General features: G+C 36.1%; 2 protein-coding genes across 4 annotated transcripts; both read left to right on the forward strand.

Annotated features, from left to right (window-relative positions):
- The first annotated feature begins 2,158 nt into the window (after positions 1–2,158).
- Positions 2,159–14,083, forward strand: LOC139776139 (uncharacterized). Of its 2 annotated transcripts, XM_071712642.1 has the most exons (7): positions 2,159–2,895; positions 3,447–4,761; positions 7,110–7,218; positions 11,478–11,810; positions 12,006–12,238; positions 12,362–12,685; positions 12,781–14,083. In XM_071712642.1, the coding sequence occupies exons 2-7, from the start codon at positions 4,460–4,462 to the stop codon at positions 13,028–13,030; spliced, it is 1,551 nt and encodes a 516-aa protein (XP_071568743.1). In that variant the 5' UTR covers positions 2,159–2,895; positions 3,447–4,459; the 3' UTR covers positions 13,031–14,083. The 2 variants fall into 2 exon arrangements, with proteins under 2 accessions (XP_071568743.1, XP_071568745.1); XM_071712644.1 differs by lacking the exons at positions 2,159–2,895; positions 3,447–4,761 and adding an exon at positions 5,690–6,972.
- Positions 14,084–15,852: 1,769 nt separating this feature from the next.
- On the forward strand, positions 15,853–22,547 carry LOC139776140 (lipopolysaccharide-induced tumor necrosis factor-alpha factor homolog). Of its 2 annotated transcripts, XM_071712646.1 has the most exons (5): positions 15,921–16,011; positions 21,149–21,211; positions 21,565–21,703; positions 21,862–22,012; positions 22,090–22,547. In XM_071712646.1, exons 3-5 carry the CDS (start codon positions 21,592–21,594, stop codon positions 22,190–22,192), a joined length of 366 nt encoding a protein of 121 aa, XP_071568747.1. In that variant the 5' UTR covers positions 15,921–16,011; positions 21,149–21,211; positions 21,565–21,591; the 3' UTR covers positions 22,193–22,547. The 2 variants fall into 2 exon arrangements, with proteins under 2 accessions (XP_071568746.1, XP_071568747.1); XM_071712645.1 differs by lacking the exon at positions 21,149–21,211 and having other exon boundaries at positions 15,853–16,011.
- Positions 22,548–24,599: the final 2,052 nt, after the last annotated feature.

Consider the following 24,599-nt stretch of genomic DNA (forward strand, 5'->3'; position numbering starts at 1 on the left):
AAGAAAGATGTGTGGTAGCGTATCTTTCCGCACTCGATCGTTTGTAACGACACCACTAGGCAGTGCATAACGCGGAGGCCAATTCATAAGAAAATTTTAGTGGCGTTAATATAAGCAAACCCCTGGCAAAGAGCAAAATCACGCAATATCATCTTCACCGATAGCACGGTACAAGGCTCGCCCAACAACGGTGTGATATGATATAAATTGGCGAGACACTATCGTGTTTCTTAAAAAAAAAGAACATTTTTTAAACGTGTTTTTTGACATTTGACAAAAGATTTGTTCGAAAAACGTTAATTTAAATTTAAGATTTAAAAACATAATTGTTTTACATTTGAAAGATTTTTTTAATATTTGAAAAACATAGGTACATCTTACGTTTAAAAAACATCCTTTTATCAAAAGAAAAGACACGGTAGCGTCTCGTGCCAATTTATATTATCGTATTGTTGGGCGAGCCTTGCGCCGCGCCGTGCCGGCAAAGATGTCCCGCGGATGTCGTGATACTCGTGATTTTGCTTTATTTGCTATATTTGAAAAAATGTTTTTAAAAATATTTTTAAAAACATTAAACCAAAGGTGATCTTTTTCTTCGCCAGTAAGACTGTTCTACGAAACATCTTCCTCATTGTAAATTTATATCGACAAGAATAAAAATTATTTGCTGTATTGATTTTGGTACTAAATTTATTATATAATAATTTATTGCCCTCAAAATATGAAGTATGAAATTTATTGCTTCTTGTTTAACTTAACAAATTCCGCCAAGAGTGGAATTGGGGGAATTTGATGAGTTAAACAATAAGCAATAAATTCAGGATTGGCGAACAATAAATTATAGAATCAATTTAATATCAAAATTAACACAGCAAATAATTTTTTAAATATACTTTACTCTTGTCGTGAACCTAGCACCGCCGCACCGCACTCTTGGTCGAATTTGTTGAGTTAAAAAACGAACAATAAATTTCAGACTACATATTTTGAGAGCAATAAATTAAATTAAATTAAAATTAATTTAATACCAAAATCAACACGGCAAATAATTTTTTTAACATTATACTTTACTCTTATCGTGACCACTCTTGGTTGACTTTGTTAATTTTAACAAAGAGCAATAAATTCTAAAGTAATGTTTTGGTTGGAGAAACAGTTTAATTAATGTTAAACTTATAAGGTTAACTTTCTATTTTCGGCCATTTTGCTGTTATGCGGTTACTTTATTACGGTAGCCGGAACATTTATAAATATTCAATATTTTTAGTATTTCTTTGCACTATTTTAGAGCAAAAAATTAACAAAAAATATGATGTTTTTTTGTTTACGGTACTTTATACGTGTCTTTCGGAGGAGTGGGGGTGCTAGCGTAACGTGAAGGTAGCACCCCCACTTTTGATATTAATTTCCTGCGAATGGATACGAGCAATAAATTCGGGAATAGAGCAACAAATTAGCAATAAATTAGCACTAAATTATGCCATATACCTAAACTTTTTTTAAGTGGTGGTGGGAGTGTTAGGTTCATAGAGGTTGGATTCGACCCAGATAGTACAGATAATCGTTATGAACTCAAAAAGGATTCACTTTTTCAAATTCTTTATAAATTTGCGTAATTTGTTTAAAATAAACAATAAACTAAAAAAGAATTCCTTTTTGATATTTCAAAAAGACTGCGAGTGCTATTAGTAAAGCGCGCTGCCGCGACGTGACTGGATGCGCCAGTACTTACCTTTTCGTAAGCAGAAATCCTCACGCGCTAAGATAGAAGGTGAGCTTGTGAGATACTTGGCCCTAATATTTTTCATTTTAAAAATACGTATATTTTTTACTGGCTTTATGGATTTACTGTACATTTTATATTCTTTTTGATGCAGAAACTTATAGATCAAAAGATTTTTGATAAATCCTTTTTGAATAAATAATGAAGGATTCTTTCTTATTCCTTGTCACATATAAAATAGTGCTTAGATAAAGCTCCATTGGAATAGTATCTAAACATAATTTCGAATTTATTGCAAATTCTTATGGAGTAGAAAAATAATTCTTTTAATATCTGAAAAAGGACTTGGAATTGGTGACATAGAAATAAATTCTTTTTGAACTCTTAGTCTTTTTAGAGCAGAAATGGTACGGAAAAAGAATTTATTTTATAATTCGAGAATTCAAAAATAATTCTTTTTCAATTCTCTTTGCTATCTAATTTATCATCATCCGAAGTAAGCTGGAGTAACGTCATCAGGAGTAACTTGCCCATATGAATCGCAACCGCAGGATCCACGCAAGACGATCCCTTACCTATACGAGCCCGGAGCTACTACGAGCGGAACGGAGCGGTATATGAGTTTAAACGCCCCCTCCCGCTAGCGATGGCTCGATCCCCTTTTCGAGGAGAAAGAGGCTCGGTGGCCTATGGACGCTCTGCTGGCGGGAAAGGTGCAATGGCGAGAGCGCGAAAAAAGGATCCCGTCCGACAAACCGGCAGCGGCGGGCTGCGCGGCAGTTGAGGCAGTTATTGTCCCGCTCGTTCGTCCGATCGGCGGTTAATTCGCTCGGAGAGCGCGGCGCGCGTGACGGAACGGAGCAGAACGGAGCAGAACGGAGCAGAACGGAGCGGAGCGAAGCGGCGCGCGGTGCCCCGCGGTCGATGGGACGTGTGGCGGAGTGAATTATCGGTCGCGCATGGTCCGTAGGTAGAATTCGCTGTATCGCTTTTCGGTGGATCCCCGAGACGAGCGGAGAGTCCGCGGCTCCGAATCGCTCGCTCGCGCGGCCGTGGTGGTGCGCCCGACGAAGATGGCCGCCTGACGACGGTGTCGAGGACCGAGGATCATCGTGCGCGCATCGATCGCGTGCGATCGACCTCGGGGACGTTCGGCCGCCGTATCCTTGGAGGTGAGTGTACGCTCGCCGAATGTCGAGGTGGATGGATGTTGACACGTGCGTGCGTGCGTATACCTAACGCCGGACGCGTGTGACGTGACGCCCCGACGCGTTTTGGAAAAAAACGCACATCAGAGGAATCGTCCTCGACGGATGCTGCTCGCGGTAGAACACGCGTTGTGCTCCACTCTCACGGCTCTTTCTAAAACATTACGCTCGAGGGGAATGATGCTCCTCGATGCTCCTTGTTTACATGTTGTTCCTGGAAGTGTATAGAAGGTAATGAGAGCTTTGGAGGTGATGCTGAAAAATAATAAAAACATTCGCTTAATCCTGTGCCGTCCTTTATACGTATCGCTCCGAAGGAGGATCGACGATTTTCACGGAAATTTTTAACTTGTGACAGCAATAATTCTACATTGCCACTCTTGTCCCGCGTTAATCGAAATACCGTAGCATTAAAATTTACGTCCGAAGATTCGAAAGAGAACTGTAAAAAAAAATTTGATTCGAAGTGGATTGTTCGTTCGTTTAAAGGCTATATAAAAGTCCACTCGTTTTAGGAAGTGGAGAGCGTTTTAACGCGCCGACGGACGTAACGGAGTATCCTGGAGTCTCGGAGGTCCGTTACCTCCGCGAAGGAGGTAAGAGAGCGAGAAGCTGGTAGAAGAAGCGCCGCGATCCTGTTTATTTCCACAATTTTTACCTGGCGCAATTGCGAGAGAGAGCGCGCGGCCAAGCTATATAATATCAACGTGTCCGTATGTGAGCGAAGAATTGAGAATTAAGAGTTACGAAACTCGTCACTGCCCGCTGAGCTACGCTATAAATTGCAAACGTAAACGCGTTTGCGATATCAAACGCGCAAAAGTATCTCGAATTAATGCGAAGCGAAGGAGTTTCGGTTTCACGAGAGAAATTCGTGTAAGGATTTACGATCGCGAATCGCGATCTCTCTAATATCGAAACATATTATATTGAGAGAATTTTCTCCAGAGTGAAATTCCATAAAAGTTAGCTTGGTGTGAAATGAGGAAGCGCTTGCATCGAGGAAACTCCGTCTTACGCGTAAAGGAGGCGACAGAAAAGGAAAATATCGAGGTCGACGGGAACTGAAGAGGAACCGAGTGCGCGAGAAATCTCAGTAATATCGATTGAAATTTCACACATTTATGCGAATAACAGGCATCAGCCGATTTCTTTCACCCTGCACAAAGTTGCTTGATGAAGAAAGTACAAGGCTCGGCTACTTGTAGACCACTTTCATCAAAGAATCATCGACACGGGGAAAGAGAATATTCATTACCAGAGTACTTCAATTATTTAAGTACTTGAATGGTGTGATAATCAATAGTATCAAAGTGCGTACAAATTTAACGAATTAGGAGGGTGCATTCCAACGGAATATATCTCGCGCAACGAATCAGCTGACGGGATTGGAAGCGAAGGTTCCAAGCGTCAGCGATCGGAAAGGATCGATCGACACGAGAACGAGGTGGGATCGTCCGGATGGGAGTATCGCAGCCGAGGGTGGCACTTCCTTGCGGCCGCACCTTCCGCTAGGAAACCGATATAGATGGAACGCAGGGCCGACAGATATGGCGCGAGGGAGATGCGCCATTCGCGTAGTGAGGATCTGCTGGGCGCGATTTCCAGATCACCCAGTCCGTGCGTCGATCTACCGACCACGGCGTCCGAGGATGATCTAATCGCGGCCAGTGCCCTCCGGGACTCGGGCATCTACGACGAGGCTGTCGGCAGCGCCGGCATCGCCGGCCCGTCGCGGCGCATTCTCTCGTCGTCGTCCAGAACGGTGGGAGTCCCTGTCGATCCGGAGGACTCCATTCGCGACATCGTCACCGAGAACGATCTGTACAGGTCAGTGCAGAATAATTCATTTAAGGAGGGAGGGTACTTATATACGTATATGATTTATTTCCTTCAGCTTTTATATCGCCGAGAAGTTGGACTTGGTTTACATTTTTTCATCCATACTATACACGGAGAGAATTTTTCGTTATATTTTACCGTTAAATTCACTACAAACTTGGCAACCAAGGAATTTTTGAAATATACAAAAGACATTTTTTACAACGTAATAAAAATTACCAAGCGGATTGGTAATTTTTGAAAAATTATTGAAATTTTACTATATATTTTAGTAAAATTAATCAAACATATTTTATATTTTATTATAGTAGATATTAATATTTTTTATTATGGTAGATATTAATCAGAATAGCTCGTATAAAATATTTCATAATACATGTTGTCTTACAACTACCATTGATTTTCAGGGTAAATTCCAAGAGAAAATTCTCTCTACATGTACCTACATACTTCCTTTATTCTTATTACGACCTATTTCTCTTTGTTCTAATGACCTCTCTCTCCCTCCATAATCTCCTCAACACAATCGTTGCATATTCTCTTCAATATTTCTTCTTTATACCTACCTAACTTCTTAAACCAATCTTTAGTCTTATAACACTTCTCCACGTAATGACTCATACAATCCTGCCCTTGCCCACAAATTATATACATACCGTTTTCTCTTAACCAATGTTTATTTCCCTCCTCCATGTTACCACACCTCAGGCTTATCAATGCTCTTACACTATCCCCCCTATTCAACTTATCTAAATTTTTAGGAGAGAGGGTACTTGTATATAGTTGAGGATACTACTATATCGAAATACCAATGTTTTAATTTTCTTTAAGCAGAATGTTATCTACGTACTTTGAGCTATATAACATTTTTTATTCCTCGTTATTTTACTTATTACGTTAATAACTTTTTAATATCATTATAAAAATAAATAACAATAATATAATATAAAAATAATATATTATAAAAACAAGCCAAGACAGAAATATTGCGATTGCACTACATTTGTATTTTGTGAAAGCCGAGGAGGATAACGTAGAATTGTTATAGAGGAATAATAATCGAGATAAGTTAGAAATTCTCCCCGCGAAACATCTTCGATGAAGATAAGATCCTTTCTAGACACAGTGATGGTAATTATAAATTTCCTAGTAATTATGCGAAGATATAGATCGAATGTTTATTATCGTGTTCTTGTTACGAACGAATCTTCGTTAAAGTCGATTGGTACATACACATATGTAGGTATTCAAGGATATTTGCCACTAATGATCTTTTACTTTCACAGTTGCGTACTTTTGTAAAGTTAAATAGTTAAGAATAGAATATTGCCGATTACTCAACGCTGCGACGTTGGATGGCCTTGGTGCCACAAGGAAATTATTACGATCTGCTTATCTACGCAATCAAGAAACGGAAACAAGCGTCGTTTCTTTTCTAAACGATCGGGAGTGGCTTCCGGGAATCGCGGTTACTCAACGGGATAAATCAAATGAATTATTTTGATCGCTCCTTTATTATTTCGTGATGCGAAGTAATAACGAGGACCAAAGTACCGAAAGTATTTAGTACATGGGTGTGTTCTAAAAATATATGTCAGGCTTGAAAAATAAATGTGTCTGGAATATAATAGCCTCTAATGATTATGTCATCGACTATCGAATACGCGGCGCAGCCTTGATGCGAGCTTCGTATTTCCGGAGACCCAGGTGACTTTCGCGCTTCGCAACTCTCGTCGAGGGCCCGAGATGAGCGTCGCGGTGCCAGCCAGTTCGGTCCCAGTCTCGCTCGTCGGCTGCCGGAAGAAATGTGTGCGCGCCTACGACCGGAACGCTGGCTGGGGCTGGCTCCGAGGCGTACACGAATCAGTCCAAATCGGCCCGAACGACGCTGCCCGGCCGCGTAAAAGCGAAAGTTCGCGCGGGGACCAGTTTGCTGGCGAACGTGAGCGAGCGAGCGAACGAGCGGACGAGCGAGAAGCGGAGAGGAAGCCTCTCTCGACACGCGCGGTGAAATCGATTTCGAGCGCGAGACGTGAAATCCGAAGGCCTAAGGGCCCGAAGTGGGATAAAAGCGCGTGCACATCCGGTTTCGTTTCTCCCGCTGGATAATAATTGCCGGCAACAAATCGCGAATCTATCGTAGATGGCTGATATCGCGATGCACGGCGACGACGTGTACAACGAGAGACGCGTATCCGCGTATGTTATATATGATTTCATAGAGAGAGTCCAATAGATCTCTTTTTACAGATCTTTTTTTTATAAGATCGCCTATCTTGTAAATGTTAATTTTTTTATATATCTTTTTGCTATCTAACGATTTGTCTTTTCTGCAGGTATGTCCTGTTCAAGCGGCATTATGACAAATATGTGGACCTCGCGGAGAAGTACAAGGAGGCGAAGAGTGTCGCTTATTACCTGGAGGAGCGCTATCACGAGATCAAGGTATGTGAAAGCGTTCTTTTTGTCTCACGAAAAATCTTACCGCATAACTTAATTTAACATTTTGCGGACAATTTGATACAACGTTAAATTTTTTCTACTTACTGTGTATTTTATATTTATAAATATATATTACAAGTGTCCTAGAATTGGTGATACAAGCGGGAAGGGAATGATTCTGCATGAAAAAATAAGTCAAAAGTGTAAAATAAAATTTTTTATACGAGATTTTGTTTTTCCAGAAAAAAAATAGATATTATATTGTATTTTTTTCTGATTTATCGAATTTTATTAATACCAATTCATTATAGTGAATGGCATTCACTCCTCCGCTGCTTTTGTGCTATTTTATAACATACAAAGGAAAATTGCACCGGGCTTTCCCACGTTAAATCGCGATAGCAGACTCATTGTTAGAACAGCATGATACGCCTATTCTCACGGTACATTTTGTTACTATTGTTGAAATAATTTGATGGGTTCTCGCCAATTTTATTTGTGTATTCTTACCGTCCTTACAAACCTACTTTAATATCAATTTTAAATGTATTACCGTCTCTTTCATTTAATTTTACTCTTCTTTTAATTCAATTGTACAATAAGATTGGTTTCTTAGCGCTTTAGGCACTTTGTGTGTTATTTTATAATAGACGATGAAAGCTACATTTCATTTTTCTACAATAAAAAATAATAACAGTTGCGATAATACAGCATCTTATCTGCTTGTCGCGAAATAATTGATTCATAAATTAGAAATCTTTTTAATTTACCGCCAAGTTTCTTTCGCTTAATTTTTAAAATTTTAATTAACTGATTTTCGTTACAAGGAAGAGTGTAAGTGAAATTCTGTTATTAATCATGCAGTGTCACGCATGATGGAGACATTCGCGAATCGAGCGAAATCCTTTTAAGATAAAATGCTGTGCGAAATAACTCGTTGCTCAAGAGCTTTGCTCTTTTAGTTTCTCGATAGAAATAATGAGACAGCCTCGCAAATTAGTTAGCCAACGTAGCCAAATTAGTCACGTTTTCCATCTTCTAATTCGTGAAAAGAAAACGTGAGACAGTATAAGACTCCTGAACATCCGACGGAGCCAAATGAGAATCGTGCAGTTCTCTGTACCTTGTAATCAAACGCGGAAGACAAATCGCATTCTATATAAGCGTTAATGTGATTTGTTTCGCGACGATAATTATCGAGATGCATCTATAGTTCTTCCGCGATTTCTTAGCGCACCATGATGTTATCTCGCCGTTTGATTGTGAGTCAGTCTGGCGCAGTGAAATCGAGTCTCCTTTCTTATTCGCGCGTTACCTGCGAATTGTGTTTTCGTGAAACCGGAAGAACATCCGCGATGAGAAGAGCCTTATGTGAGAAAAGAATCGATAAAAAAAATTCACTTTTTCCGTGAGAGATTCTTTTAGCGAGTTTATCTTATTTTATTGCCTCCTATATCTTGATGTATGACTTATTGATATTTTGTTTATTGTTTTTGACATCCGCGAAATCTTCGATTGATATCAATCGTCAAGAATTTTAATTTCTGTTTTGTCCTATATATGTACAGAGTTGTATCTTGCGAATTAAAATGGATTGTTTTTAACGTATTCTGTTCTCATAATTCTTTAAATGCAAGAATACTTTTTTCTCTTATTTGTTTAAGGCTTGTGATAGATTTAAAGTTTTTCTTAAAAACAAGATCTTGTTCGAAAAAAATTTATTCTATCATTTCGACTTATTTGGAGCCATAGAATCGCCCCCTTCTCACCTTCTGGTTTCAAATATAATATCCGAAGCAAAATCTTAAATCTGTATATTGTAGAATTGTTTGAAAAATTTAAAGAGGAGAGCGAGGTATCTAATCTTGATCTACTAGCGATATGATAAAAGCAATCGTATAATATATTCGACTTAAAAAGAGATCGCAAACGAAAATAGCAGTTAGCTTATCTACTTTTATGTCACTTTTTCGACCGCGCAGCACATCCTTCGACTCGTTTTCCGCTTCAACTTTTCATTACGGGACTTTCTTTGGGATTGACATTCTTCACCTCATTTCCCAGATAAGGTTTCCCCGTGAGATCAAATGAGGCGTGATTCGAAAAAAAAGAATTGCGGTTTGACACACGAGCTCCGACGTCGATGCCTCGTAATTTTTCTCGGTAACATCCTGTTTTCCCAGTGCTCCACACTTCCACACCTCGTTCATTTAATTGCATGAAAGTTTGTACAGTTATAGTTACATACAAGTTGTGGCGCATCGAACAGTTCATGCGAATCAATAAAAAACAAGATACATATAGTTTAAGAGTGAAGGATCAACAGTAATACAATTTTTGGAAATGCTCTCTAAAGCCAACGAAACACAATAAACAATATAATTTTTATTGTGTGATTACGTAGCCTTATCGCTAGCCGTTTTCTTCCATTTTATTACAATTCTGTTGGTTAATTTTCTCTGATAAGTTAGGAATTTTAATGAGGATAAAAACTGACTGATAATTAATTTTGCGACTCTGATTTTTTATCGAAGCAAAATTTATTGATACTCGATTTTATGAATATTTGTTGCACAAGTCTCTTTGACCTTAAAGTGCTCTTTTATTATTACCTATATTTTGCCTTTTAACGCTCAGCTGTGTGTTTCATACCGACAAATAAAACTTAAAAAGGTTTATAATTGCTTCGCAAGCAGTTATTATATTAAATATAATCATTTTGCTATAATCGGTCCACGTGTTTCCTCTCTGGCATTTCCGGGTTGCCATCTTCCCGTTCCTCGTCGTAAGAAAACTTGCCAGGAGATCGAGCCTGGCATTCTCGGTGCGCCATAGCTGGCGTTCATCAACCTCTCCAGTCTCGCTTTACCTACCTAGTTGACCTACAATGTGGCTGACTAGCCACCGCTAGACAGAACTAAAAGCGGCAGGGGGGAAGTGCTGAGTGTGCGTCATCGGTCGGTGTCACGCAATTGCGTCAAGTCGAGCCAGACGCGGGTCACCGACGTCAACGCACATCGATATCGATTATACAAAATCATTGAATAAAATCGTCCGAAGCACTTCTGGAACGGAATTTTTAACGGAAAGGCCAGCTTGAATTTTTATAAAACGGAAATTGCCTAACGGATCTAAAATTTTGAAATGATATCGATACGAAGCTTATATAGACATTTTACATATAGTCGTGCCAGAAATTCTGTTCCTAAGAAAAATATACTTATATTTCATAACTAAAGTAAAAACCAGCAAGAAATGTACATCTATTGTTATTGAATTGACCAATTATAGTACAGAAATAATCATAACTATTAAAAAAATGTCCTTTTCACTTCATAAATTTCCTCAAATGGTCGGTTTTCTCATCAGATCAGTTTTCAAAGCTTCAATATTTCACCGAAGGCTTAGAACAAGTCTTTTTATTTAAATTTTAGAACGTTTCAATATAAGCTTTTATTAGAATTAATGTTGTTCTTTGAAGTCACGTTGAAGTATTTTGCATTTTTATGTTTTGATCCCATTTTTACGTATTTAGGAAATCCAAAAATCTTTAAAAATAATTAAACTATTAGACTTTCATTTCATCCGACTACAATTGGCAAATAATTATCGTGACGATTCGACCATTAGTTTTGGTTCCTTAATCGTCAAGACGTTAATAATCTTTGATACTTATATACATAAGCATCTCATTTTTAAATAATTTAAATTAAATTAAATTATTTAAATTGCGAAAAATATTACCTCAGCCAGAGTTCGAACCTGGAACCTCTCTCGTTCCGTGTAGGGCGTCGTACACGGAATGAGGGAGGTTCCAGGTTCGAACCCTGGCTGAGGTAATATTTTTCGCAATAAATTTAATAATTTAATTTAATTTAATTTATTAAAAAATGAGATGCTTATGTATATAAGTATCAAAGATTATTAACGTCTTGACGATTAAGGGACCAAAACCAATGGTCGAATCGTCACGATGATTATTTGCCAATTGCAGTCGGATGAAATGAAAGTCTAATTGTTTATTATATTGTTGGCGATTTACGAATGTACTTTAGGTATAATTAAACTATATAGATATGTTCTTCTCTAAAAAGATCGGACATGAAAGAATTAAGAAGCTACATATATCAGATTTAAGATATTACTTTCAAAGATATTTCTTAGACATTTTAGCACATTATCTACGTCTTATCGACGCTATTCTAAAGTTTCCATTTTTCTCACATAAAAGAATCATCTCACGTGAAATACTTTTTTTAAAGGTCGAGCGAGACAGGTTGGAGGAAGCTCGAAGGCATTTGGAAAGACGACTGGAAGGCTGTGAGACGGAACTTCGTGGCAAGGAGGACGAGCTCTTCTTGCAGCTGGAGAGAAGTTTGCGACTGGAAGAAGAGATCGAACGGGCCAAGGCCGAGAGGGACAGCTATATGGAGGCTCAGCATCGCCTAGAACAACAACGGGAATCGGCTTTTCGTCGCTTACGGATGCAGCTCGAGCAGAACGAAGTCACAAGGCGGGATCTCGAGAGAGCGCGTCAAGATGTTATTCGCCAAGCCACTATTATCCGTATCGAAAGAGACACCTTGGAAAGAGAGGTGAGTGTTTAAATTGAGTAATGTCTTGCGTCATTTTATCTCGAAAAAAAAAACTTCATTTCTTTATCTTTACACATGTGCTCCATCTCTGGAATTCGCGAATGGTTTGCTTTTCTCGTACGCGCCTCTGTCCTTCGACATATAATATACAACATTGATCAAGATTCCGTTTTTTTTTTCGATTGTTTCCTCTAGAATGAGATGCTGCGGCAGAGACTGAGGGTGGAACAGGACGAATTAGGAGCGGAGCGACGCCGTCGGGAAGAAGGCGTTGCGGCATTAACGAGAGAGACTATTGCATTAAAACACGCGACGCGTCATTTGAGTGCCGCGACGTTTCACGCGACGTCCTGCCGGAATCGTCGCCGATGTTCCATCTGCATATACGCTAGACGCACCTTCGCCAACATTGACAATTATCGTGACAAGTGGGTAATATTAAAATTTTTATCGGCGGAAAACGAGGATCTTAATATGCTCGTATTCAGCGTCCGAAGACGAACGTATCGCACCAAATGTTATTTTAAGCGCAGAAACTTTGCTCTTTGCAGTGGGAATCTCTTGCAGTGCCTTCAAACGCCCTTACAAGATCTTCGTAATTGGTTACGACCTACCGTGTCGTCGGCCTGCTCGTCTCGCGTTCCGCAAATCGAATCGTCTATTGCCGATCGGGAAATTTCTTACATTGACGACTCCAGTGCTGATAGTAGCAGCAACGGCAGTACTAACAGCCGCAGCTGCAGTAGCAGTACTAGCAGCAGCAACAGCGCTTACGACGATGATGCATATCCGAGTACTCCGATAGCCGAGCCATCCCTTTCGTCGGCCACTTCTAGCGTCCCGCATACAGCCAGAGCCTTTTCTTCGGATTCAGGGTTTGTTCATCTAAAAACAAATATTACAATAATGATCATGACGATAATGAAAGTTCGGTCACACCTGGTTTTTCATATTCATATTGTTTGTTTAGGTTTTCCTCAGAGGTAGGGGATCGTAGATCGCGATGTTTCGACAACGTTGCCAGCAGTACCAGTAGTAGCAGTGGCAAGAGCAGAAATGTTAGCGAGTCGTTAGACAGCAACGAAATCGACGATCAGGGCGCGAGTGGAAGAGACGGGCTTACCCGCTCGAGATGGACTTCCTCCTTCCGTAGACTACTCGGACGGAAATCGAGGAGTAACCGTTCCTCAGGAACAAGCAAGACTGATGAACCGCAATGAACTATTTGTACTGATTGCGAGACAAAGACTCGACATAAATACATTTATCCCGTCCTCCTCCCTCTTCCAAAACAACCTCTGCGAAAAAATTCAGTTCTTAATTCGAAATGAAGCAAGGTCTTTGCGAACTGGTTGAATTCTTTTCGTCGGAAAGTGTTGAAACTGCCGAGGGTTGTATTTCTTTTTTAATAAGAGACGCAAGTGAATTTATATATGGATTTTAGGGATCCTGGAATTTTTAAGAGAATAACTGAATGATACGTATTCTCGAAACTTGTTTCAAGAGATATATAATCGTGATTTTATCTTTTTCAAGATTATGAACTATGCTGAGAATAATTCAGAAAACAATATCAGATATCTTGTAAAATACTAGAAATAACATATAATTTCTAGATTTTTTAAATTCTTTTTTTATCGATAATGTTTTACGTCAGGAGTTCTTCAGTAAAAATTATATCGTACTCCAGAATCCAGAAATTCTAACAATAAGTGTAGATCCATGATGTAGGAATTGAATATTGAATAAGTTAAAGAGAATTATATATATATAAAAAGGAATTAAATTATTAGAAACAATCGCAATTGAAGTTTATAAGTATTTACTAGAAAAAAGTATAGATGGGTTTTAAAGACTTTGAATTTTAAAATGTAAGATTTTCATGTTTTAGAATGTAATTTTAAAATATTCGGTTTAAATCGAACTATAAAATAATAGAGAAACGTTATTGTTTGCATTCCGAAAGTTTCTTGTATTGTTACGTTTTATTGTTATCACAGCGATTGTTGTTGTATTTGCCAAGAAATACAGTGGCTAATTATAAGCATGATCGATCAATCAATTCAATTGGAAGTTTTAAATTCGCAACAATTTTTTATCGTTTGTCAATATTATATCGTTTGCGACGAAAGAGCCAGTCCTTTAAATACGTGTATGATGAAAATGGTCGGACCAAATTACTGACATGTCACAATCCTGTTACGATAATGTTGTGAAATGTAGGAAATTCCAATATATGAATTTTACGCAAATAAAATTATGTATACGATAAAGAGTGTTTTTTAAATGTTTTCTAAATGTGTTCTTTTCAAATTAAAGATTTTCCCAAGAATTAACATTAAATTTCAATAATAATTACAAAATTAACAAGAGTACCATTGTGCTGGAATAATATTGATTCGAAAAAATGCAATTAAAAATTAATCTAAGCGAAATATTATAATATATTATAATTATATCGATATATTGGAGATGATATTATAATGTTTGTGTTCGTTTATTCACATTGGGAGCTATTGAGAAAATAAAATCTATAATACACTACGTTACGCATATTATACATATATATGTATATTTTATTTTCCTAGTAGCTCCCAATGGGAATGAACAATCGCAGGCACTATATCTATATTGAAGATTAATTGACTAGGTATAAATTCTCTTTAAAAAATTAAAGTTTATTTACGAAATAATGACAGATCTATACTTTCAAACATGAATGTATGAAATATTTGTGAAATTTTAATAATTATTATTCCAAATAGTGAAATAATAACCTCTATGAACACGAATATGCAATTATAATTATACACTAAATTATAAAAACTGGAAATTATTTACAGCTATTAAATATCTCTCAAAGTTGCAATTTTCTGAATTGGCATTTAAGTGTAATTTATTCTTATTTTATTATCGACATCAAGTATATTATTATTGCTATCTGTTATTTATTATCTAGCTTTATCAGTTTCCGATTTAGAATGATAATGAAAATTACTTCGTTTTCGATAAAGAAAGAAAAAATATCTTATCATAAATGTCTGTTATCGTTATTGAGTCTACCTGGAAATGCAAATCTTACAGGCGAAAAATTATTCATCGCTAAGTTTGTAAGTAACACATACGATAAGATATCGCATTTTAAAAATCCGCAAAATCCATGAATTGCAATTAACACTTTGATCAAATTACAATTAATTTAAGATAGAAGAATTTAATTTAATAGATTAATTTAAAAGAATTTAAAAATCGCGACGATTTAATTTATTACATAACACCTGCAACCTCAATCTTTGGTTAAGATAGAATTAGGTAACACAAATAGATATTAAAATTTATTGTTTGACACATGGAAAGAAAAATTAGATTAGCAACGATGAATTATACGGAGTATCTAGAAATCTTGTAAGTAATTCTACCCATTGAATCGATAATCGATTAAGTTAAATATGTGAAAGTTTGATTGAAGTCGATCGTCTAACGTTAAGACAAGGTTGCGATTCGAATAGAAATTATTTAACGTTTCGTAATCGATATCACATTGCTTTTTAAGCTTTTAATTCTTCAAATATCTCACGAAATTTTTTTTCTGTTTCTTTCCTTCGATATACAAAATATGTTAATTGCAGTGTAGGAGGAGGGAGCAGGATGATCGTATTTAAGTTTGTAAATATACATCTAATATATATATAAGCTTTTCACATATGCAAAATTGACACCTATATAAGTTAAAATCAGCTAGCAGATATTATCGCAACTTTATTTTAATATTATTTTATTTAATTTCCACTTCGATTATAATTGACTGTAAAAAAAATAAGAATTTTTTTAATGTATTCCAGAACATCATTGTAAGTCGTAAGTGCTGACATAATAAGCATTGTTTCTCAGTTTTTTAGTTGAAAGAGTCAAAGAGAAGTTCAAAGTAATTCTTTCGTCGATTGTGCGTTCCCATTTCCGGATCAGCGACATTGTGCGACTCCGTGACGTCTGTTCGTTTATTTGCCTATACGTTCTCCCATCCACGCGAATCCCGCCTTCGACTCCTTCGAGCAGAGAAACCAATATATAGGCCCAGTGTATAGTTCACATGTACCGCATTCGACGCTGATAACTCTACCAGTGCGATTTTGGTGCGCGTCGCGAGTATTCGAGCGTTCTCCAACGAACGCTCTCAAACCATTGTTCTCTGACGCAACAGGTACGCTCACCTATTAATAGATCGGCGCCAGACCGGCGAATTGCACGAATTCGCAAGCGATCAGCTAGTTACGCTTCTTTCAAGAAAGAAAAGTTTTTGGCAAAATTTGTCGCGGAGGAATAGCTTGTGTTTGAAAGGAAGACATACCAAGACGTTGATTTTGGAGTGAAGTTATTGTAAGTCTCGGAATTAACACGTTCGCTACCGCTGGAAAGCAATTGGTACCGTTATAGACTTTATTTTTAATAGATACGCACATTTTCACTTCCGCACACATATACTGAACAGGTCACTAAATATGTTACATAACGTGTCATACATGTATGACGATATAAAGTTATGTTACATGTGTATATGGTTCTCTCCTGAGAATCGATGCGTCACACATATGTGACGCATGATAGCGGGCGTGTTAAGAGATTCGCTAATGTGATTAAAAGTAAAACCATTGTAGTTAGAATCATTAATACTAAAGGAATATTTCATGTGAGTGTGATGTAAATTATTTACTTTCTAATTGCTTTTATTGTGAATAAATAATTGTTTTTAACAAAAATTTATTTTAAATTATGTCTACGTTTGACTAAACTGTGTCCGGGAAACATTAAGATTCGTGTTTTAATGTTTTCCGGACATAGTTAGTGTCCGGAAATAGTGTTTTAATGTTTTAATGTTTTTTTTTAAAGCTATCAATAATGACTTACAATGATGTAGCTCTGGAATACAGAAATTCTTATTTTCTTACAGTCAATTTTAATCAAAGCGGAAATTGAGTAAAATAAAATAATATAAAATTGCGATAATATCTGCCAGCTGATTTTAACTAATGTACATAGGTGTCAATTTTGCATATGTGAAAAGTTAATTAATTTTTATTCTAATATGAATTTACTAATATAAATATTTTAATTAATATTTTAATAAAAAATAATATTAATTCAGGTAGAAAGAGAGAGGAGGGAAGTGAAGAAAAAGAGCGGGAATGATATAATTTATCACGTACGACACGCACGATTTAATTACTATCGCTTAAACTGTTAAATTCATAGAACGCGATATCAAGGAAAGAGAAAGAATATAAAAATATGAAGTAAAAACAAGTTGCCATGCCACGAGTTTATGGTCGCTTTTAAAGGCGAGGCACTTTCCTTATCAGTTATCTCTAGTGAAACGTGGCCAACAATTTGTTGAAGGTGATGCAAACGCTTATTTTACTCAATCGATGATATCGAACATACCGATTATTCGAAGGACACGTGCCCACTCGTTCATTTTTTACGAATCGAAAACATTCCGCGATGCAAATTTTACGTAACTGCGAAGATATGGCAAAATCTCCTTCATTGTACGCATTGAGAAAAAGCAAAATACTATAGTTCTGCCAATTAACTATCATGTGATAATTGATTTAAGTAAACAAGTTTTATGAAGTCATGAAAACAAAAGTAACTTTGAAAACTATCAAAATGAACGGTCTCAACAACAAATATGATGTTGAATATTAACATGGTACAATCTCGGTTTAGAATCATCGAGCGAAACATTTTTATCTCATATATAATAAAAAGTTATATTATCTTAGAAAAGCAGTGGCACACTGAACAAATCTGCGATTCGTTTTATATCGCCTTTATAATATATGATCATCGCAATTGTTAAGGAACTGATCTTTCCCTCTCAAGTATCTCTTATCATTCTTTTTATCTCCGCTCGTGTTAGACTTATTGTTAGACATAAAAAAATCAAATTGTGAGAAATAACATTACATTGCTAACAGAATAAATATAGGTACATATATCTAAAAAGAATAATTATTCCTATATCAGATTTCTTTTCAAAATTTTAAAACATTTTTCAAATCAGGAGATTTTCACTTAAAAAATATTTTTTGCACATGAGACATTCGTCAAGTTCTAAAATGTGGTGGTTCTAGCGTTCATTAAATTTATCCTCGCATATACGTAATGCTGCATGTATTAATTATTCATATCCAGCAGAAAGAAAATAATAACTTTGATGAAGGAACAAGAAGCTTTTTCAAGCAGATGTTTCTTTTAATTTTTTATTTTCTACGTTCCTATTTTTATTACATTCCACGTACTATTTTAACAGAAATTTAATTATCTTTTCATAAAAGCACTTATTCTACTGAGATACGTGAATGCTCTCAATTTCATAAAAATGAACAATACGATGATGTAATTGAATTCTCAATACAATTTCAATTGATATGAAACTGATGCGTATGAGTCATATTTATGATATGTCTACGTGTGTACATATTCCACATGTTGTGAGGCGTTACATCTCCCGTATACATTTAGATTTTTCTTTCGAGAATTCGATAGCTTATCACATTATACGATACGCATGTTACTCGATTGTAACTTGATCCGCAATCAAGTTGTATTCCGCGTAATGATTTAATAAACAAGCTCCAGCACAGGTTTCAATATAATGACGTATTTAGATATGTTTAAATTACAGGTCCAAAAAAAAATTAGAGAATAGTGAAGCAAATATTTCTTTAGCGATCAATACATTTTTTTCATTTTTTATTTGTTCCACTGATATCAAATTAAAGACTTTTGAAAAAAGATTACAAAATTTATGATTAGTTATCCGGAGAAGTGTTATATTATACTGCGAATGGTGATAAGACACACACACACACACACACACACACACACTCTCTCTCTCTCTCTCTCTCTCTCTCTCTCTCTCTCTCTCTCTCTATCCGGTCACAATCGGTGAAGATTGTGTGCGTGTAGATAATGCTATATCAGCGTTCATACTCCGCTGGGAGTCATATAAAGCTGGGAAATTGGGAATTTTTGGCGAATAAGATATCTAACCAACATTTCCGTTGGTTAGATAGTCTAAATCTGCTAAAAATAGATTTCGCAGAGTGTCGTCTACAAATTTTATCGGCAGAACATCAATAGAAATATAACGAAGAATCTGCTAACAGAATATGATAACAGGATGACTGCAAGCATCGAGCAGAATCTGTCATATCGCAACTATTTACATTTCCATTTAAGTAATTTACGGAATGACAAATATCGTTCGGTTTCTGCTGGCAATATTATTATGTCGACAATCTGCGCTGGCTACCCGAGCTTAATTAAGGGGGCGTATAAAAAATAGCCCTGTATTCATAAATTTTTTTAAAGAAAATATTAAGATTATCGAAGCGGGGTTTTACCAGTATATTATATGTATATCTATATATTAATATAATGTTAAATTTTTATTTAAAAATATTTAAAAATACACCCACAGAAAAGATTTCTAGATACAATACTATTAGGATCAAAATAGGGCCAATCATATTTAGTATTGAAAGAAGAATATTTAATCTTAAATAGAGGAATTCTTAAATCTATATAGAATAATATAATCTTGATGCTATCCCTCTAATTTTCTCAGAATTATTCTAGATTTAAGAATTCCTCTATTTAAGATTAAAATATTCTTCTTTCAATACTAAATATGATTGGCCCTATTTCGATCCTAATAGTATTGTATCTAGAAATCTTTTCTGAGAGTGTACTGCAGATATTGCTGTTGGCGTCAAATACATCCACTGTTGTTATACGCTTTGCATTACCCAATGTGCAACCTATAACCTATATGTTTATCTAAAATCTATATGTTTATTTAAAACAAATAAACAATAGACTCTTAAAATATATAGATAAATCTAGTCTTCGTAGCCGATTTTAAAAATTCGCAATTTTTGCAAAGTGGCTCTTATCTAAATATAAAAGTGCGAATTGATTGTTTTTTTTGGCTATAAAAAGAAAACTAAGACTTAAAAACATCCTACGATAAAGACTGCGTAATTTCATACTAAATAAATAGAAAAAAAATAAATCCGATCCATCCAATCGTTTTTGAAATATTTTGGGTACCGATTTTGAAAACATGGTTTCGAGAAAAACGCGTTTAAAGTTTTAAGTATACTTTCAAGCAATATTTAAATAATTTCTTTTGACTTATATGAAATCATCTATTTCATATAGCAAGCCTTGTAACAAAGATCGTGACATTAATAAGGGGGGGGGGGGATTCTATAGTGGCAGTAATTACCGACATTTCTTTATTAGGAGAAATCTTTGAATTGGCTTTACAGAATTGCAAAATTTTTTTACAGAATTAAAGTACGCACAAAAATCTAGAGCAGGACACACGATTCTAATATGAAATCGTGTGTTCTGCTCTAGATTTATATATATATATATATATATACAAAATGACATAGAGCTGCCTTAGAGATATGTAGGAACAATATCGTGCATAGAACTAAGATTAAAAGCCTAGAAAAAAAAATTTTCTCTAACAAAGTTTTATTATGCAGAGGCACATGCAGCTTGATAGGATGAGCAGTATTGCGTGTAGCAAGACATGGCGCAGCAATCGGGCAAGGACAGATATATCTCTAATGAAATTTTATTATGCAGAGGCACATGCAGGTGTGCCTTAACATCAACCTGCATGTGCCTCTGCATAATAAAAACTTCACTAGAGAAAATCTTTTTTTCTAGGCTTTGGATATTAGTTCTATTTGCACGATATTGTTCTTACATGTTGACCCTAGGGCAGCTCTATGTCATTTTGTATATAAACTGCAGTATCTTTGTTTAAGCAAATATTGTCGTCAGGTTAGGACAGCTGTATGTGCCCAAATTTTTAATTTTTTTTCGTTTCTGATATGAAATCGTGTGTCCTGCTCTAGATTTTTGTGCGTACTTTAATTCTGTAAAAGAATTTTGCAATTCTGTAAAGCCAATTCAAAGATTTCTTCTAATTCTTATCTCTTTAAAACGCTGTACATTTTTTATTTTTTCGAATTTCGACTTGGAACTCCAAGAAAATATTCTTCAGATATATACACTGTAAGAAAATGCAAAAATTGAAAAATAAATTTTTTTACTTGTCTAGGTGTATGTCCCACTTTAATTAGAATGCAGTTAACACCAATCTATCCCAATGTTCTGCTTGAACCTGTCGGCAAATTGCTAACACTTTGCTTATTGGGTTATTTGCTCCGAATTTCGCTTACTCCCTCCACCTTGTTTTATTTAAAATGGATAAGAAATCGACAAATATATCATATTAAAATTGTTACAAGGTCATCTGATTGCGGTTTTTTGCTTCTTGAATCTGTATCAGTCACCGCGATCCGTTTTTCTATGTAAGTCCATTTTTATCCGATAACAAAACAACTATGTGGTTCAACTGAAAGTCTGTTGCACTCACGAATTTTGTACAATATATGATCTATTCCTCTTATTGTTATTTCCATTCAACTTTATTGCTCAACAACATTACAATTTTATGTATTGTAATAAAATGTTTCAGTGTATGAAACGTAAGGGTTGTAAAACATACGTAGTAGCAATTGTGTTTGTGTGAAACTTGCGACGACTTATGTAATTATGCAATATAAGTGTAATGCTAGATTTTACATACGAAGAACGGACAATGCAAGCGGATGATTAAACGTTACATATAAATATAACTTATTTCGTATTTTTTTGCAACTAGATAATAACGAAAGAGTAGGCCATTTTTATGGAAAAAATGGACCACCCACCAAGTTACACGTCACCACCATATCCGCAACCACAATACCCTTATCCGCAACCACCACCAACGTCAATGCCATCAATGCCATCACCACCACGTAAGTGTAAAATTATGAAAAAAGAATCTTATAATCAATAAAAATTATATTATAAAAAACAAGTTTATACATACAATATTTGTGCATATGCATAATATCTAATCATCTAACAATAAAATAAATACTTTTGAAGTTTAACGCGTCTAATGTGGCCACAGATACGGTGCATACAATCGTAACGGGGGCGGCCTTCAGCAATGAAAGTCAACATATGACCTGTCCACACTGCCATGCTACTATAAGTACGCGCGTAGACTCGGAAGCGAACACGAAGACACATCTAATTGCGGTGCTCCTCTGTTTATTCGGGTAAGATTTTGAAATATAGTATAAGAGAATCTTATCGAAAAAAGGTCCGATTAAATCTGACGTTAATTCTTTTCCAGATGCTGGTGTTGTGCACCGTGCCCTTACTGCATGGATTCTTGTCTAGTCCACAAGCATTACTGTCCAGCGTGCGATGCTTTCCTTGGAGCATCAGAAAATTAATCAATTCCATTTGCGATAAAAATATAAAAAGATAGTGCAGAATTATATTACCATTAGCTAGGACACACACACACACATGCACATAAAAAGGAAGGGGGGAGAGCTCTTGCTCTTTTGTTTTTATAAATACTGCTAGAGAAAAGAGATTACATGTATTGTATAAGCTGCGTTTTATAAGTGTTTTTTATACTGTTCGCGGTATTTTTTATCAATCTGTAATCTTGCATTGTAAAAGAAAATATTATAGAAAGAATTAGTAATTCTTTTAGACATACGTGTCTGACAAACATTTTAAAAACGTCTGTATGTCTTTATAGACATGTATGCTATCTAAAATACAACACTATTAATTATACTTACGTGTATAATATATTAGTAATATATATAATAATATGAATTATATCATAACACCAATAAAATTAATTAGAAGACTTCAAAATTTGAGTTTCTTGTCAAAGCGAATAGTTACAGTTTATTACTATCAAAAATTCAATATTTCTTAGACAATTAGCACTTATAACTATTGCGACGTTAATCTAAAATTTCCATTTTCTTTAAAAGAACCACGTGAAATTCTTTTTTTCAAAGGCGAGCGAGATGGGTTGGAGGAAAGCTCGAAGGCATTTGGAAAGATGACTGGAAAGTTACGAGACGGAATTTCGTAGCAAGGAAAAGCTTTTTGCAGCTGGAAACAAGTTTGCGACTGGAAGAAGAGATCGAACGGGCCAAGGCGGAGAGGGACAACTATATGGAGGCGCAGCATCGACTCGAACAACAACGGAAATCGGTTTTTCGTCGTTTGCGGGTGTAGTTCGATCCATCCATTGTCGGGAAATTTCTTACATTGACGACTCCAGTGCCGATAGTAGCAGCAACGGCTGTATAACTATATAACAGCCGCAGCTGCAGTAGCATTATTAGCAGCAGCAATAATGCTAATGACGATGATGCATATCCGAGCACTCCGATAGCTGAATCTTCTCTTTCGTCGGCCACTTCTATTAGCGTCCCGTATACAGCCAGGGCCTTTTCTTCGGATTCAGGATTTCTTTAATCAAAAACAAATATTACAATAATGATGATGACAATAATAAAAGTTCGGTCTGTTTTTTTTATATTTATATTCTTTATTCAGATTTTCCTCGAAGATAGGAAATCGTAGATCGCGATGTTTCGACAACGTTGGCAGTAGTACTAGTGGTAGCAGTGGCAAGAGCAGAAATATCAGCGAGTTATTAGACAGCAACGAAATCGACGATCAGGGTGCGAGTGGAAGAAACCGACTTATTCGTTCGAGATAGACTCCCTTCTTTCGTAGACTATTCGAGCGGAAATCGAAGAATAAGCTCGACCGTTCCTCAGGAACAAGCAAGACTGATGAACCGTAATGAATTATTTGTACAGATTCGACATAAATACACTTATTCGAAATAAAGCAAGGTCTTTGTAAACTGCATGAATGAATTCTTTTCGTTGAAAAGTATTGAACTGCTGAGGGTTGCATTTTTTTGTTTCTTTTTAATAAGAGATGCAAGTAAATTTTTAATAATAATAATAATAATAATAATAATTTATTGCAATCAAGCAAAAGGTAAGGCATCAACAAACTGTTGCTATGAAGCCTATCCGTGTACAAACAAGAAAGTTATACATTGTTTATTCAATATTATAGACACATTGAACACGTCACCAAACAATAATGCACACCCATAGTCACCCCCCCCCCCGCCACACACACACACACACACACACACACACACACACACACACACACACACACACACACACACACACACACACACGACACAACTCAATACGCAGATAGACACATAACACACACGTGTAATATAACATCTCATTGAGGTACGTACGCAAGATCTATTGGTAAGAAAGTCGGTGATGATATGAAACACGTGTTGTCGCCGCGCGAATAGAAGATTGAGAGAAGAAGGATTTTATGGAATGAGGCAGTTGATTGTAATATTTTACCTCAATTAAAAGTAAGAAAAAGCAGCACGGAATTTAGTGGTATGATGCGAGGGAAAAGATAGTAGATCGAGGTGGTGTCAGGGGTATTAGGAGAGTGGCACTCGGAATTGTAGTGTAAAAGGCGGCAAAAATAAGGAAGATAAAGAATATTGGAATGGAGGAGAGAAAACACAACACACACACACACACACAAAAGGCAACATAGGTAAAGCACAAAACGTGATAGTATTTTAAGCCATTCAAACCCTGATAACCGCCAACGATAGAAAACGATAAAAAATTTCTTATCGTTTTTAATACGGTTAGTGAATCGTTTATTTACGGTACTCTATCAGAAACTCACGTTACAAAATACTTGGGATTCTATCGTAAATGTCTTATCAGCTATACATCAGTTTTTATCGTTTTTAATATGGTT

This window comes from Temnothorax nylanderi, unplaced genomic scaffold (assembly GCF_030848795.1).
Source record: "Temnothorax nylanderi isolate EJ_2023f unplaced genomic scaffold, tnyl_v1.0 TNYL_tig0112_pilon, whole genome shotgun sequence".
NCBI classification, from domain to species: domain Eukaryota; kingdom Metazoa; phylum Arthropoda; class Insecta; order Hymenoptera; family Formicidae; genus Temnothorax; species Temnothorax nylanderi.